The sequence below is a fragment of the Pinus tabuliformis genome, chromosome Q (assembly GCF_031772625.1).
Source record: "Pinus tabuliformis cultivar Carrire ecotype Pingquan chromosome Q, CPIR1, whole genome shotgun sequence".
In the NCBI taxonomy this organism is placed as follows: domain Eukaryota; kingdom Viridiplantae; phylum Streptophyta; class Pinopsida; order Pinales; family Pinaceae; genus Pinus; species Pinus tabuliformis.
The window spans coordinates 915,634,007-915,652,909 of record NC_142296.1 but is presented as its reverse complement, the minus strand read 5'-3'; the positions used below and the strand labels follow the sequence as shown (position 1 = coordinate 915,652,909).

The following is an 18,903-nucleotide window of genomic DNA, read 5'->3' as shown; positions in this document are numbered from 1 at the left end:
GGTATCTCTCTTTCCATGTCTTCGCTCATCCTCGTGCTTAACTCATGTGTTAGAAGAGCTTTCTCGGACAGCTTAACAAGACTGGATTTGCACTCGTTAATCAAATTTTATGTTTCAGTTTAGAGTGGCCTTGGAGAGTTTACTCTCCACACACCTATTCCAAGGCCCTAAATTTCCTAGACTAATTGATGTATCTATGACAAAAATAAAAGTCTAGTTCATTTTAATTAAGTGCTTATTTTAAGTGGTTTTTTTATAAGACATAGGGAAACGAAAGTGCAACTGATGGTGTTTTGACTCTAAATAAATCAATAGAAAACCTAGCTACATGAAAATGCAACTCTTTTTCTTCAATGAAAAGTGATTTCTACAAAGGTTCTATGATTTTACTTAATAAAGTAAAATTTTATTTTTATTTTTATTTTTGCATTCACACATTCAAAAACTAACAAAAAGAACTAAATGATGTTTATAATGCATCTAACCTAATACACACTAGTATGCAAATGCAAAATTCAATTAAAGCTCTTAACAAACAAATGTGTTCTTTCACAGACCAAAAGCCAAACTTTGACAAACAAGGAGAAACAAATATCCAAGAAAAGATCTCCCATGCGAAACAAATTCCAACTTCAAACAAATATTCACGCATTTGTTGATAAACAAAAGGATCAAAACCAAAAACCAAAAGAAAGAAAAGGCAAAAACAAGTGTTTTTACTTTTCTTTTTAAGGACTTTGAATAAAAGTTTCAAGAAGGGAAAGCAATCAATGACCTCAAGATCAAAATCAAGCGAAAAGACACCAAAGTTCACCAGCCATAAACAATCACCGAAATGATAAGACCAAAGTGACTAAGAGGTCAAAAACACTTGAACAACTTGATCTGAAAGACACAAAAGATTCAGAAAACAAAAGATTTCAGAAGACCAAAATCTTTCATTGAACCAAAAATGCAAAGACCTTTCTCAAACAAGCAAGAAGAAACAAAAAGAGGCAACTTCAAGAATGCGAATGAAGCAATGAAAAGATTGGATCATAAAACAATTTGAAAAGCAACTCTCTATTCCAAATGCATAGAACAATCAAACACTTTATCAAAATGTCTAAAATCCAAACTCGAAAGTACAAAACTTCACAAAATAGAAAACCCTAGGTTGACAAAATATTTTTGCAAAAAGAGACAAAGAAACTAACACTAGCAAGAAACCAGATCATTCCAGACTGCAAATGACTCTAAAAGAGCAAGAAACCCATGCTACTTCCCAAAAATGGAGGAAAAAATTTGAAAACTAAAAAATACCCAGATATATGCGACTGTGTTTGAAGAAACACGCGTGTACAGGAGTTTCTTTGGAAGAAACTGCGTGTGTACGCGACTGTGTACAAAGAAAAACGCGTATATGCAGAAAAATAAGGAAAAATAAAAAGTACAGGCTTGATCCAAAAGATCAGATTGACTGCCCAGACTGCAAATGAATCAATAAGACTGGAAAAATCAAGAAACAAGATAAGAGAGCCCAAATCAAGAATAAAACAACCCTTCTAGGAAATACAAGACTATATTCCCCAGTGGAGTCGCCAATTCTGTTAGCGGGAGAAACCTCCCTTAGGTAAGGGTTGACAACCTCAACAGATCGAAGGCAGACTATAAACAAGAAGCACTCATTCAAGCAAGCAAACTATGAAAACTACTAAAGTTGGGTTTGTGAAGAATACCCAGAGGTCCTACATTTGATGTCGATCTCGTAGGGTCCAAACCCTCTGCTTCCTCCAAAGTGTTCAGACCCACAACATAAACCAGAGAAGCATATACATAGAAGTAGTTCAAAGAATGTGCATATTAAACATGTTAGATCATCAAGTATAGATATATAAAGCATGATATATTAGACATGAATTATAAAAACATGAGATCACAACATTTTAGGAACAAGACAAAGCTTCTTTATTGATATCAGCAAATAGGAGTGGAAGAATACAACCTGATCCGACCATGACACCAACAAACCTTCCTTTGGATCCGTCCAGCCCAAGCCTCAAAGATCACCTGTCAATATGTGCAAAAGGATGTCATATAATGGAAGATGAACATCTCTGCAACAAAACAAGGGTTTCCTATCACTGGGAGTGCAGGAGGCACAGGGAAAATTAGATTTGATCTGGGGACAAAAGGACTATAATGTTGATATCCTATCTCCTTCTATGTTTTAGGCCTTCCCATGAGGTGTATAAATACCACCAGAAATTAGTTGATTCAGTTAGGCCATGGGTTCTTGTAGGTGGGCTTTCGGTAAAACCTGTAAACCCCACCTGAGAAATAGGAAATATTTTATTTTTTTCATATTTTAAATTATGTACGTGGGTTTGGTATTATGGTACCCGCGTGTACACGTGCTTTTATAAGGGCAGAGTTGCGTATGGAATTTAAAAAATTGTTTTTTAATAAATGACCAAGTCTAAATGGGAAAGGGCTGCCCAAGGCCATATAAGAGCATCATAACTACAGGAGTGCTGAATAATGCTATAACAACGTCCAACAAAAAGGTGATTGTGACTTGTCTATAGATGATAGCAACCTCCAACAACTATGTAAAGCTCCACCCACAAGCAAGCGCACATTCCCTCAAGAAATATGCTGGCCAACACTGTACAATGAGAAATGCGGCCTTCACACCAAACAAACTTGACCCAACTTTGACTTCAACTCGGCCAGGGTAAAAAACAATAGTTCGAATCTTTGTCTGATTATCTTTGCATCAATAATCTTCCACGTGCAATCAATCTGTTGCTACAGATAATTCAGACTTGGTCTCTGAGTTTGATTTTCAAAGTGGCTTAGAACTTCGAGCAATTTCCGCTTTTAAAAAAAAATGTCTCCCGCACTCTTAATAAAATAATTCAGCCCGTGTTTTATAAAATTTAGCTTACTTCCTCTTTAATAATTCGATGGCCCATTTTGATTAAAATAATGTGCTCAATAAAATTGGGCTGCCTTTTTAAACTTAAGCTTGACCATCAAAAGATTTAGAAAAAAGCTTTACGACCCCTTTCAAATGTTTTATGACCCCCATTTTGGAATAATGTGCCACCACTTTGATCTAAATTAAAAATTTTGCTCACGACCCTCACATAATTAATACTCACGGCAACCCTTCTAAAATTTCGATAAAGGTTTTCTCGACCTTACACAAAAAAATAATTGGGCCTTTGAGATTTGAATACTCATGAACTTCATAAATATGAGTCTACTCCTCTTCATAAAATTTTTATTCTTGGCCTCAATTTTATGAAGAAATTTTTTCTGCAACAAAGACACAACTCCAGAAATAATTTAATATTGGCACCTCTTATATAAATCCTCAAGCTGCCAGGAACACTAACTCTGATACCACTGTAATATCCCTTACGGAAATTTTGTGGTATTTTTTTGAGAATTTTCATTATAAAATTTTATGCCGGCATTTTCGCCAAAAACCCACGAAATTACACCAAAATGCACTAGTAAATAGGAACACAAAAATTATACAAGCACGACAAATACATTGACAATTTGCAGAAGTAAACCCTAAAACTCAAATAACATCAGAAAATGCAGCACAAGGAATGATTTGTTGATTTGGGGTAGCATCGGATGTGCTCTAGCCATGAAAATTGGAGAGGCTTTCACATGAGATCTCCAAGACTCAGAAATCGTTTTGGAAAATTCCATCCAGATGAGGAGTTACTAAAATAATTAATATTTTTAATGAGTTCCTAAGTCTAAATTTAGGAAAATAAAAATATTAATGGGTATTAATAAAGATAAGGATGAGAAGATTCTAAGAGACGAAGATCAAGTCTATTTTAATCTTAGCCGTTGATTAGGGATTTAATCTCGACCGTTGATTCATCAACAGGAAAAGTATAAGAGGAGGCTTGAGGATTAGTTGGAAAAACACTAAGGGAGACCAGTCAGTTTGATTTTTGGAGCGGGGTTTGCTGAGAAATTCGAACTAGTGGTCTAGATTGCAATGATAGGCAACGAGTACATAACAGGGAGGCAGGGATAGTGCCAAAGGACCAACGTAGAGATCAAAGAGGCAGACGCAGGGGCAGCTGGATTGCGCAATGACTGGAGGGCCTGCGTTGGTGACACAGGGAGGCCAAGTGCTGATGCAGTGACGCAGAGTGCTGATGCAGAGGGTCTGGGAGCTGCGCAGAGGCCAGCTGGAGTGACACTGATTTGTGGTATTATTGCCGTGTGGTTATCTCTGTTGGGTAAGCCAGTTTGGCACCCTAGTTGTACTCAAGAAAGTTGATTAATAAAATCTTCCTCTGCTACACTGGTTTTCCCGGAGTCAATTGTCCAAAATAACTGTGTTGATGTGTTTGATTCTTGTGAATGTATTTGTTTCTGTATAATGGTGTGATATCTGCAGTAGAATTTATTTTAATATTTACTGAAGGGATTTCGTAAATAACTTATTGGAAAATAAGTAGGTAAAATAAATTAGTTGCTGCAGTAATAGAATTTCTGTTTAGAATTTTTCACATGGTATCAGAGCAAAGAATCAGAGACAGGAAGGGAAAATCAATTATGGGTCAAGATCATGATGCAGAGGCATCTATGTCAGGAGACTCGTTCAGATTTTCAGAAAATTGCACAAGAGACAGAAATTTCGATTTCTCTATGCTGGCTTCTAGATTGGAAGAAGTTGTTTGCGTCACAAGCTCTGCATCATTGGAGGTATGGTATATAGACAGTGGAGCCTCCTGGCATATGATAGGAATCTGGGAATGTTTCTTAGATTATCAGGAGGAAAAAATGAATTTTCAGATCACCATGGGGAATAAAGCAAAATGTACTCCAGTAGGGAAGGGTACCATAGTTTTTCAAATAGAAACGGGAGAGCGGTTCTGAGCTACCAATGTGCTGCATGTGCCAGGACTGGGGATGAATTTACTTTCCGTATCAAAACTTCAAAGCAAAGGCTATGATGTTTTCTTTATTAAGGAGAAAGTATATGTCAAACGCCGGAGTTGGAAAAAGAAAGTACAAATTAGAATCAGAAGTAACAAGTTGTATAGGTTGCAGCTAGAATCGCTAATGGCATTGATAGACAGTAATGGAGACAAGGATTTGAATGAACTATGGCACAGAAGGATGGGACATTTGCACCATGGGGCTCTGAGAATTCTCAGGAAAACTGTAACAGGAGTTCCAGATCTTAGTACAGAACGAGATGATGTATGCAGAGGATGTGCTCTGGGCGAGTATGCCAAAGAAACGTTTCCTAGAAGTAAAAATATGGCCAAGAGTGTACTAGGATGATACACTAAGATATTTGCGGACTGATGTCCACAAAAGCTCTTAGTGGTGCCGAATACTTCGTCACTCATCAATGACCATTCCAGGAAAACTTGGATTTATTTTCTAAAAACCAAGGACGAGGTTTTCTGTCGATTCAAAGAGTTCAAGGCTCTAGTTGAGAATTTGTCAGGAAAGAAAATAAAAGTTTTGCGCTTAGACAATGGTGGAGAATATGTCGACAAGGACTTCACCGATTTTTGCGCTAGGGAGGGCATCAAAAGAGAGTGGACAACTCCTTACAATCCAGAGCAGAATGGAGTAGCAGAAAGGAGGAACAGAACTATCGTGGAAGCAGCTAGGGCCATGATGTATGATCAAGATATACCAAAATTCTTGTGGGCAGAAGCATGCAACACGACAATCTATGTCCAGAATAAAACTACTCTTAGGGCATTGGGCAAAATTACTCCAGAGAAAGTCTTCACTGGGAAGATGTCTGAAGTTAGTCATTTCAGGATATTTGGGAGTTTAGCATATTGCCGTATACCAGAAGAGAAGAGGAAGAAGTTAGATCAAACTGCAGAGAAAGGATATCTGGTGGGATATAGCGAGAACGCTAAGGCATATAGAATCTATCTTCCAGGGAGCAGGAAGGTAGTAGTTCGACGAGATGTGAAGTTCATGGAAGACCTAGGGCTTTCAAAAAATCTCGAGAAATGCCTTTCGAGGAGCAGTCAAAAGATGAGTTGTTGTCCAACCACTTCAACCAACGGAAGCCAGTACCAAGAATTCTCTTTTAGAACAGGAGGAATCACAGAAAGAGGAGGAGCTAACATATGCACCCACTACTAGGGGAAGAATGAGCTAGGAACTTCGATAGATTCTGCGGGATGCAGAAGATTTCATCCATGCACCAAGGAACAATAAAAGGGAGCGAAGACAACCAGATAGATATTAGGCCTTAGTAGCTCAGGATGGGGAGCCTTCCAGTTTTCAAGAGGCCGCTCAACATCAAGTTTGGATGGATGCAATGGTAGAGGAATACAACTCTCTAATGATGAATGATGTCTGGGAAGTAGTGCCTAGGCCTCAGGATAGATCAATGGTAGGTTCGAGATGGATCTACAAGATTAAATACGCTGCAGATGACAGTGTGGAAAAATACAAAGCCATGTTTGTGGCTAAGGGGTATGCTCAGAAGGAAGGAATAGACTACAAAGAGACATTCGCCCCAGTAGCCAGGTATACATCTACTAGAACCGTGATATCTCTTGCAGCACAGATGGGATGGGAGATTCATCAAATGGATGTCAAAACGACATTCTTGAATGGAGTGATAGAAGAGGAAGTATACATTGAACAACGAGAAGGCTTTGAGACACATGAGAAGAAGTCTCATGTATGCAGATTGAAGAAAGCCTTGTATGGGCTCAAACAGGCACCTAGAGCGTTGTATGGTCGAATTGATGGCTACTTGCAGAAGATGGGGTTCTTCAAGAGTGATGCAGATCCAAATCTCTACTATCTAGTTGTAGAGAATGAGCCTCTAGTCCTAGTATTATATGTGGATGATCTCTTCTTGATAGGATCATCCAGGCTCATCAAGAACCGCAAGAAGAATCTAGCCACCGAATTTGACATGAAGGATTTGGGACAAATGCATTATTTCCTGGGGTTGGAAGTTTGGCGGAAGAAGGGTAAAATCTTCCTTGGACAAGGGAGATATACTATAGAGATCTTGAAGAGATGCAGGATTGTAGGCCGATGGCTACTCCAATGATCACCAACTGGAAGAAAATTGATGCATCAGAAGACAAAGATGTTGATCCCACCTTATACAGGCAGCTCATAGGGTCCTTGATGTATCTGGTCAATATCAAACCAGACATTTGTTACGCTGTCAACACCCTCAGTCAGTTCGTGGTGGAACTGAAGAGGGCTCATTGGGCAGCAGCCAAACATGTTCTCAGAGATATACAGGGAATAGTCGATTATGGACTCTTGTACACCAGACGTAATGATATCAGATTGAGTGGGTTTACTGATGCAAATTGGGCTGGAAGTTCAGTAGATCGGAAAATTACCTCTGGGTACTGTTTCAACATTGGATCGGGGATGACCTCCTGGTGCAGTAGGAAATAAAAATCCGTGGCTCTGAGCTCAGTTGAAGCATAATATATGGCCGCTAGCACAGCTTCGTGCGAAGCCATATGGCTTAGAAAATTGCTTGTGAACCTATTCAGAAGAAGGATGGAAGCGATCAGGACCATGTGTGATAATCAGAGTTGCATCAAGCTCTCTGAGAATCCAATATTTCATGATTTGTCAAAACACATTGATATTCGGTGTCACTTTGTCATAGACTGTCCAACGATAAGCTATACAGTTGAGCTACACTCCTACAGGAGAATAGGTGGCACACATCCTTACCAAGGCTCTTGGAAGAACAAAGTTTGTTTATTTCAGGGAGAAGATGGGGATGATAAAGAATCCATTTTAGTAGCAGAAATTGATATGTGTCAAGTGTTGCAGTGCAACAGTTAGCAGTGCTATGGGCAACATGATGTAGCATTTGAGAGAGAGTTGCAGTGAAAACGCAGTGTTGGGAGGAAGGACCAGCAACAACACGGATGCGGAGGGAGCTGCAGTACAAATGTAGCAGTGGCAGTGGTGGAAGCCATGGGCAGCAGTACAGGAGGCAACAATGTAGAGGATGTTGGGCAACAGGCCAAGCATCAACACAGGTACCGGTGTCAGATGATCAGGGTGATGTTTAGTGGTGGAACATTACTAGAGCACATTCCTCGCTAAAAGAGAGTGTTGATTTGGGGTAGCATCGGATGTGCTCTAGCCATGAGAATTGGTGGAGAGGCTAAAGCACATGAGATCTCCAAGACCCATAATTGTTTTGGAAAATTCCATCTGGATGAGGAGTTATTGAAATAATTAATATTTTTAATGAGTTCCTAAGTCTAAACTTAGGAAAATAAAAATATTAATGGGTATTAATAAAGATAAGGAGGAGAAGCTTCTAAGAGATGAAAATCAAGTCTATTTTAATCTTAGCTGTTGATTAGGGACTTAATCTCGGCCGTTGATTCATCAACAGGAAAAGTATAAGAGGAGGCTTGAGAGTCAGTTGGAAAAACACTAGGGGAGACCTGTTAGTTTGATTTCTGGAACGAGGTTTGCTGAGAAATTCGAACTGGTGGTCTGGGTTGCAGTGAAAGGCAGCGAGTACATAACAAAGAGGCAGGGATAGTGCCGGAGGATCACCGTAGAGATTAGAGAGGCAGACATAGAGCCAATCAGAAAGACACAGAGGCAGTTGGATTGCGCAGTGACTAGAGGGCCTGCGTGAGTGACGCATAGAGGCCATGTGCTAACGCAGTGAGGCAGAGTGCTGACGCAGAGGGTCTGGGAGCTACGCAGAGGCTAGCTGGACTGACATTGAGCCTAGGGGAAGCGCCGAAGGATTTTTTGTGGTATTACTGCCGTGTGGTTATCTCTGTTGGGTAAGCCAGTTTGGCACCCTAGTTGTACTTAAGGAAGTTGATTAATAAAATCCTCCTCTGCTGCACGGGTTTTCTCGCATTGGGTTTTTCCGAGGATAATTGTCCAAAATAACTGTGTTGATATGTTTGATTCTTGTGCATGTATTTGTTTCTGTATACTGTTGTGATATCCGCAGTAGAATTTATTTCAATATTTACTGAAGGGATTTCGTAAATAACCTATTGGAAAATAAGTAGGTAAAATAAATCAGTTGCTACAGTAATAGAATTTATGTTTAGAATTTTTCGCATGATTCAAATTCATTTATTATAATATATCATGCAAAGTACAAATGGAATTATCTGAGACAAAATAGAAAATATGATCGCTGAGTGGACCTCCAAATATTTCGCTGCTATGTTGATTCTGATCTCTCAAAACTCCACAACGGCTACATCCTCCTTCCAACAACAACCTCCACTGAATCAACTGAAAGACGATGAAGCACCAATTGAGGACCTGAATGATCCTGACTCCAATATCCCTGAAGCTCTATGAAACTCCCGGATGAAGTCTCCTCAAGGAGAGTTGGGTTTTCGTCCAACACTCAACAACATACCCGAGGGTTTCCGTCCGGGGGCTAGAGAAGTTGGGAACTAGGTTCCCCAATCCTCATCAATAGAAAATATCAATAATCCAAGATGTCATGTAATGGATTCCTCCTCCTCTTTTTATAGATTTGATGGACCCCTCTAGAAACTCATATTTTGTTATTATTTTAATCATTGAGCACTTTTTTTCTCTTTTTATTTCAATTAAAATATCTTTTTAATGTGGCAAAATGGTAAATTGGCCACCACGTCTCCTTAGGCCACTGAAAATCACTTCTAACCAACCCCTTCTTTAGATCTTCTTGTTTCGGTTCCAATGAGCTATTACACTAAGGTGTTTCGTCAAGTATTCCTCTCGGAATGTCACTTTAAGCATAATTATTTGAGTTAGGCACAATAATATCCCTGTTTTTTGAGAATTATCAAAATGCAATGGAACAAGGAGCAAGCTGTGCGGAATCAATCTTGATGATGGAATATGGATAGTGAACTCATTCAGATCCCATAAAACATCTCCAAAAGCCCTTGGGCCCACTGATGAAGTAAACCTGCACCTTTGACCTGCCTGCCTCCAACCTGGAAAGTCCATCTTAACCATGCCATAAGGAACACCAAAAAAAGGAACATCACATTTGGCATGTACAGGTGTCTACAAGCTTATTAAGGGTTTAACCAATGACTCTATTAGGTGGTTTTAGCCTTTAAAGGTGGTGACATATCCATGGTACATCCATCAAGTGGTAGGTGGCATGTGATATGGTGATGGAATGGAGTGGGGATCGGGTGAAGGCTCCAAGCCACATGCCACAATACAAGGGTAGCTATAATGGGGGACGCCCACACTTGGGTATATGAGTGTAGGAGGGAGCAATCGTGGTACATGAGTTACCCAGGCTTTTGTTTTTCCACCCTTCCTCATATGTCTTTTGCCTTTGATTGATTTTTCTTCATAACTGCTCGGGGCTCTAAGGGATGAGAACAAGATGTGTAGGATATAACAGTGATTACCCCCTTAAGGTGGGGTAGTTCATTGCCCACCAGAGGTTGGGACAATCATGGGTTCCTTAATGATGAAAGGGGTCAATATGAGGGACCATAGAAACCAAGGTGATGGCCATAATGATAGGGGTAAAGCTCATTTTCGGCTTTTGCCCATGTGCTAAATATGTATGTCCCAACCATCTTTTGCATTTTGTGGTACATTTCCTGTTGAGAGTGGCCAAAATATGCTTTTTATTTTCTTTTTAGTTGCATCAACCTTCGGGCATTGTTCTAGGCCCGACCCAAGGTGCAGACAAGGGGAGGGGGAAGCTAATTCCTTGTGGGCCCAATGGACAAATGTGGACCCGGATGGGAAAAGTGATGAATGGGGTTACAATAAGCAAGGGGAGGTGATGTAGATGGTGTCGGGAAGTGGGACCATGCAACCAAAATCAAGTTTTCCCATGTAGTGCCATCTCTAAAGCTAGTAGCTAGTAAAGGAGATCCCATGGGACTAGGATACAAGGTTAACCATCAAATTGGGCAGAGGATACGAGAGTACAGACCTAGCCCACTCTTTCTGCTAAATCCCCCCACTAATCCACACCCAAAAGTGTTCATGATAAGTAAACAAAAATACAAAAATACTCAATGAAAAGCCATACCTTTGGGGTTGGAAGGCCTAGCTGTAAGAACTGTAAATTCAGAATTTAACAAGGTCTAACAAATTCATGTTCAGTAAACTTTGAAGCCTTTCAATTCGATATTTAATAGAGTTTAACAACATTTCTACTCACAAATATAAAATACAAATTATCTATTCTTCTATTGAGTACCAACCTGTCTGCTCTGTCGCGACTCCTGCTCCTGCTGTGTTACCAAAAGACCGAAACCACCCTGCCAAACTGAGCAGAACCTCGCTGCTCAGTCCAGTAAGCTTCTCAGTTGAAGTAGACTGTCCCCCGTGCCCAGAAATCTCAGAACAACCAGCTCTCCTTCCGTTGGTAACTCAAGTTTACTTCTTCCGTATCCCTTTCGTTCTTCCTTCTTCCTTCCCATCCACCTTTCCAAATTCTTCTGGTTTATAAACTGATTCTTGGCGGTGACCGTCCTTCCTCTAGCACCCACCGCTTCATTTCCTCATGACACCCTTCCCATGTCGTGTCATGTATATTTCTTTTTAAAACAAAGTATATTGATTTTTAATTAACTTCCTTTTTCTGATTTTATTTTAATATAAAGGTTAGACTTATATATAAAAATACTTTATCATTAGTTTATTTTTATTATTTTATTAATTTGATTAATATAATTTATTTATTAAAATTTATTTAATATTATTTTTATAAATAGGTCGTTACACTAGCTTCAAACATACGATTATAACAGATGGGCGAGGGACCACATGGTTGGCTTAGGTGGCGGATATAGTGGCACATCGAGCTCTCTGGGGATGCTGGCTGCCGGCTGAGGACCATCTAGGGGATTTTGTTTTCCCTATGGGTATCACCCACAAAGTGGTGGGTAACACTAACCACTCTTGTTGGTGTTGATAACCAGACTGTTCTCGGGTTCTTCCCTACTCTATAACTCGACTCACTGCAGTACCACTTTTTGGCTAAGTCAGGGTTCTATTCTGGCTACGCTCTGAACCTCTTTCCTCTATTGGCTACCATTAATGTTGCATTTAAAGTTGTTTCCCTCAATACTGTTATAAAAATCATTTAATGCCTGGTTTGGATGTTACAATGACAATGTCGACATTAAGGGAGATCCACCCCATCCATGCACCCATGCACACCATAAATGCCATTCTTCTGCCTATTTCCTGTCCATATGATAGTTTTCTGTTAGCAATTTCTTTCCTTAGGTGGTTTTTTTGTTTTGTTTAATTTGTTGGGGTTAAAAATCTGGGCAATTTCAATCCATACAATATTTTTCTGTCGGCATTTTCATTCCTTCTGTGGGCTTTGTTTTGTTTTGTTTTTAATATATTGGGGTTTATTTTCTTTCTAACGTAAGGATCTGGGATTCCTCCTTCGATGATGGCATCCATCATTTTGATAATAATTCATTTTAAATTTCCTGATAATTTACTAATTTAAAATATATATATGTTTATTAAATCCCCCGTTAACTCAAAAGTTTCATTCAACGTAGCATTGGTGAGACTGTTGTTACAACATTCTATGCAAACTAGATCATCTCTTGAATCTGGTAAGAGAAGAATATATGTTTCAAATTATTTATATCTTCGTATCGTGTCATGCTTCTGAAGTTTATATTAGTATTGCCATTGCTAGTTTTCTAGAACAAATTTCAATAGATGTACTGACACAGTGACAAAAGACCTGTTTATCACCATTGCCAATCAGCATCTGTTTAAGAGCGGTCAAAAGCTTCGTTAAATCACAATTTCGATGAAGATACTGACCATAGACCTGTTTATCACCATTGTCAATAAATATCTGTTTAAGGGTGGTCAAGATCATTGCCAAATTGTTTGATCGTTAGGGTCTTGAATTGTTTACAAATTACAATGTGTTCTGATACTGGTCCCATATTTGGAAGCTGCCAATTGGTTCTTAGTATAGAATTGCACCTGCTAAATAAGATTAGTTTGCTACAATGATATAATGGATTTCTATGACATTGTGATGTAGGATTTGATGATATGGATAGCATTTATGCCTCACCTGATGATTTTAAAAACTTAAAGAATAGGGAAAAGATAAGAGGGCTTCATCTATTGGAAAGTTTCATCAGACGCTGCCACGAAATTGGGGTATGCAAAATTTTTTACTACTTCCATCAGTGACCAGTTTTGAACTGGATTACTTTTTTAGGAATGGTGTTATTTGAATGTGAAAACTAGATGTCTAATATAAGGTGAAATATATATTATGGACGTTTAGATTGATGAAATGGTTTTTTTTCTTTTCGCACCTCTGTGTCATATCATTGTTGAGTTCAATTTTTCAATCCTCTGTATTAACGGTAGCTGCCAGTACAGTGGATCAAGTTTGATTCTTTTAGTCATCATTTTGTTTTTCTTTTATATTTTCTGTTAATTATATTCATGGGTTCTCTGACTTGGGAATTGTGTCCATTACAGTGTAATTAAATGTCAGCCATTAAACGACTTTCAATGCTAACTTTGTTGCAATTTCCTTTTTATGCTTGAATGATATTCCAATCTAAAGATTTTGTCTACTATGTTAGGTTCCATGCGAAGGATGGATTAGAAAAGGAGATCCAAAGGAACAAATTTGTCATGAAGTGAAAAAAATACATCCAGACATTTTAATTATTGGAAGTCGCGGTCTTGGACCTGTACAGAGGTAACCTAAAAGGCCAATTAATGATTTTGCATCTCTGATTTTATAGCCTGACTAAACTGAATATAAATTTTCTTTTGTTGCATCTTCAGGTATTCCTTCTTTCATTTTGAATATAAAAACTATTCTCACACTAAATTTTATGTTAACATGGCACCTTCGTAAGCAGTTCACCTGTTTTCTGGTTTCCTTTGTTTCCTAGTCATCACTATGCTGTTCTATAGGAGCGTATAATAGCTTTATAAATTCGAAAGGGTACAAGTAGCTACAACAAGAAGTGTGGTATGAAAAGCACTTCAAAACATCTTTGTGTGCTATCATGGTCTAATGTTCTAGAGTATGACAAAGTGTCCCATTGAAGAGGCCTCAGTCTCATATAAGACAATAGTGGCTGATTAAATGCATTTATCCTCGTATATATTACAAGACAAAACTGTATGTGACATCATCCCTGTTAACTGCACAATCCATAATCTCAAACATGCCTTTTGAAGTCAGGGCTAGTAGCATTAGAAGTTTGGGTAACCTAATGTGTTGAGTGACGAATGTACATTTTGATCTGTTTTTTTCTTCCTGGCATCTCTTTCATCACCTGTTTGGGCCTGGTAGGATGGTACATTTCCAGTCATCCTTACAAAGAAACACACTTTTAGCTTGAAGAGCTTGAGAATTTCCTCACCTATCACTCTGCAATTATACTCCATGATGCAATTCCTCCTAATGTTGGCCTTACTAGTGGGAATAGTGGGATTTTATTATTATGTGGGCTTCACCTTCCTTGTCTTTACCTTGGAGGCCCTGCTCCCTTTCTTGTGATGGGTAAAAGCTGCGAGTCTCTAAAAAGACTTTGTTGATCATAAAAGAACTTGAATCCAAGTTTGTAGTGGCCTTGTGGATGTCTCCAAACATTATAACAAATATAACTACACATTCTGCACGACCTTTTGACCTTTCTCCTGCTGAATCTTGAAAGCAGTCATATTTCGGGTCTTCTAGGTCATATACAGTACTTCAATTCTGAAAATGTTATAGATACACAAAATTAAATTATGTTAAACAATGTAAACCCATCGTGAAGGATGAACATGTTGGAAAAAGTGAGAGAGGGGGGGGGGGTTGAATCAGTATTTCTTTGCAATTGTTAAATTATGCCAATTAAGATCACTGGTTAAACCAGAACAGAAGATGTACAACAAAAAATTTAATTTTATTAATGAAAATAATGAGGATAATGAGGACTCCAATCCTCTTATACAAAAACTCAAGCTTCAATTTGTACAACAAAATCTTTGACTCTTTCAAGGCTCCAACCTTGAATGAGGACTCCAATCCTCAACTCTAAATACAGGCTCCAACCTTGAATGAGGACTCCAATCCTCAACTCCAAATACAGGCTCCAACCTAGTCTCTTACAAGGCTCCAACCTTGTATGAGGACTCCAATCTTCAATTTTAAATCCAGGCTCCAACCTGGTCTTTCTCAAGGCTCCAACCTTGAATGAGGATTCCAATCCTCTAGGGCTCCAACCCTCTCAATTTACTTCAATCCTTCAAGGTAGCTTCAATGCCGCTTTAAGTCTTCCAAAGGCTTCTTCAACAGGGCTTGAAAGATTTCTCCAACAATGCTTCAAGGATGTCTCCAATACTGCTCGAACAATGCTTCACATATTGCTGCAAGATCTACTTCAATAAATGCTTCTAGAGCTTCTACAAATGGCCTCCAAGATGTTGGAAATATAGTGGCCATGGTCGGTATTTTCATCATGTGAAGAATTTGAAACTTTGAATTTATATTTTACCTCCAAAATATATTTAAGTCGGTCTCCTATTATTTTAGGTCGGCTGGCCCCCCAAGGGGCACCCATTTGATCCCCTCTTTAAAGTCTATATAAAGGAGACATCTCTCCTCACTTTTGATCATCGATCTATCTCTTGTTGATCTCTGATCCAGCGAAGTTGGGAGTAGAAGGAGGAGGCCGAAATATGAAGGAAGGAAGGCTTGGCACTTTGCTTGGGATCTCTCTTGTACCTGGTTAATGGTTTGGCTTTTGTCTTGATATGATTATTTCTGATGTATTGATGAATCTTGAACTCTCTCTCTCATAAGGAATGATTTTTGGGTTTTCCCCTTTATGGGTCTTGCGCTGGCCTCAGGCCTAATTTCTATGTCTCTTGTCTCATGGTTTCATGGTCATTTTTCTACTGCTCTTTCATGGTTTAATTGTTGATATTTTCTTCTGTATAACTGCTTAATGATTTTTGAATGAATACTATGTGAATTTAATGCCTAACTGATCATTGGAAGTAGTTATCATGTTGAAGAAAAAATATTTCTAGCCTGTGCCCTAGAAAATCAACATGGTATCAGAGTCGGTTGAAGAGCAGTCGTGAAAGAGGCATCCGAATTTACTCTTATTTCCGGGTTAAATACCTGTGATATATTCTTATTTTTGGAGAGTAAGAGCTGAAGGTTTGTGCAAGCTTCTTTTAATTCCATCATCGAAGGACTGTGGAGAAAATCTAAAATTTTGGGCATACATTTTGATGAATTGGTCGAGATGATAAAGTGGCTTAAAAGAGGATCGAAACCCTTATTGAGGAGCAACAAATAAGTCCGCATATCTGAGGCTCTTTAATAGTCTTGGTTGGATATTGTTGTCGCACAGATTGTCACGACAATGCTCAGACTGGGGGTTGTCACCCTGATCCCCGATCTCTCCGTTTAAGCCTATCTTCCACGGCTAAGGGGGGTAGACCCTATGGGACAATGGATGACCAACTGTGGACCAGTTGGTTTGGGAGACACGAGGAGAAACAAGCACTTAATTGATTTTATGAATAATGTACCAGTGCCTTATGGAGTTAATGATGATTATTTGTTAAATGTTGTAGGAATATGAACCATGTAAAACAATCATTTATCATCAAATAACTCAAGCGATGTAATATTTTCAACAAATACACAACGCCTTAATAATGATCCAGCAATTAAACTTCAAGAAAAATTAAATGGTTTAAATGATCATTAAATTTAAATGTTGACTAATTATCACTTTCACATAGCTAACTTCAAAACATTAAGTGCATTTAACTATAGAGAAATGGAACATAGAGACATCAAAAATGAATTTTTCAATTTTTGGCTAAGCCTTTTCAATTTTTTTTTATTTTTTAAATATTTTTATTTTTAATTTTCTAAGAATAAAACAAAACTAAAATCTTAATAAAACTAAAATAAATGAAGCTTAAAACTATTCTAAACTAAACTAAACTAAATGAAACTTAAAATTTTTAAAATTTAATCCTAAAATCAAATAAACCTAAACAAAATAAGAACCTATTAAAATCTAAAATTTAAAACTTTTTATGATTTTTTAATTTTTATGAAAATATTTATTTATTTATTTATTGATTTTTTTTTTTTTTGAATCAAACTTAAACTAAGCTAAACTACATTCAGACTATAATCTTAAAAAAAAATAAAAAAATTAAAATCAAATCTAAATTAAAAGAAATTTTTAGTTCCTTTATTATTATTTTTTATATTTTATGATTTTTTTTATATTTTATATTTTTTATGATTTTTGGAACAAAACTTACCATCCAAATAAAATCTAATTTAAAACACAAAATCGATTTTCATATTTTTTATAAAGATTCAAAATTTAAAAATAAAAATAAAACTAAAATCTAAAACTAACAATTTCATTTTAAAATCTAAAACTAAAACAAAATTTAATCAGTCTAAAACTACAACTTAGCTAAAAAAATCAAATATTGAACTAATCTAAATCTAAAATAAAAGTTTTTTTTTTTTTTTTTTTTTTTTTTTTTTATAAAATTGAAATCATAAAAAAAAAGGAACAAAACTTAATTTGAAATTTTAATAAACCTGAAGTCTTAACTTAAAAAAAATAAAAATTATATCAACCTGTAAAAGAAAAATACGAATGAACTGTACTAAACCTAACACAGTGATATATATCAAAACGCTGTCTATGTTTGCGAGTTAGCAGGTTCTGTCGATGGTCCAAGGAGGCTGCGGAAGGGTGCTTGAACAGACTCGTTGAAGGCAGGGAAATGGAGCTGCGAGAAGAGACAACTGCAACGGGAGGGGCGACTGCAGGATTTGGTGAAGGTAATGAAGCCCGCAGGAGAAAAGGATGGCAGAAGGGTGCAGCAAACAACAATGGAATACGCAGAAGAAATGCAGCGTGAAGAGGTAAACGCACAGGTGACTGCGTGAGGGTGCCGCTAGCAGTAATACAAAGAATAACTGCGTTTTGGATTTGATTATGGCGAGAGGGAAAAGAGAGCGGGTTTTTTTTTTTTTGCTTTGAAGAAGGGACCAAAACTCAGACAAGATGGAGCTGAAACTGCGCAGGAAGGGAAAAAGGCAGGCAAATCGAAGGGCAGAACTGAGGAAACCACGCAGGCAGCGGGGATCAAGCTGTAGGTTGAATGCAGAGATAGAAGGCTGCGTGAATGAGTGCCCAGCGCTTTCAGCAATTATGAAGACCGCATAGATCAAGCTTGCAATAAAGTTGGGCAGCGTGATAGCAAAATGCCTTTTCTAGGCTGGGAGAATGGAGTCCAAAGGGAAAATGTGATTGCAGCAGCGTTGAGGAAATGAGATAGCTGCATGAGGAACAAAACCCAAGGTAAAATAAACCTGAAAATAATTCTGGGCAACAAAGAAGATCGCAGCTCAATGAAACCCCCAAAAATTCCAGATTAAATTTGTCCCAGATTTATTTATGAAATCCTTGGAGACTTTTCTCCAGATAAAAATTTAAAACCCTGGATTGCAAAAACGATGCACCTGCAAAGGCTATTTTCTGGGGCCAGATCTGGCTTCACACAAAAAAATTTCTTCTCAGACCTGCAACCTGCAATGGGAAAGCAAAAACCCAGAAAATATATGCAAGGATTAAAAATAAAACCCTACAAACCAGCGACAAAATTACAGTATTTACAGATCTAAGGCTCTTTAGCAGCCAGATTTGTCAATAATCCCAGTAATATTATCAGAATTTAATTTTAATTTGAGACACTTTAGAAAACCCTGCATGCATTCATGAAAAAAATTTCGAATGATAAGCCCAGGATCAAGAACTAGTTGGGCTCTTTCAGAAAACACAACCTGGGAGTTGGTTGGTTCAGCCGAGAACTTCCCCTAACGCCTGG

At 37.9% G+C, this 18,903-nt stretch overlaps 1 protein-coding gene across 1 annotated transcript in view; it reads left to right on the top strand.

The window, feature by feature from the left end:
• Positions 1 to 18,903, top strand: part of LOC149222444 (universal stress protein A-like protein) — a 149,624-nt gene that overhangs the window by 54,120 nt on the left and 76,601 nt on the right. Inside the window, exons 2-3 of the mRNA XM_089385448.1 lie at positions 13,043 to 13,164; positions 13,602 to 13,720. Coding sequence (XP_089241574.1) covers positions 13,043 to 13,164; positions 13,602 to 13,720 — 241 coding nt within the window. The remainder of the gene's footprint in view (positions 1 to 13,042; positions 13,165 to 13,601; positions 13,721 to 18,903) is intronic.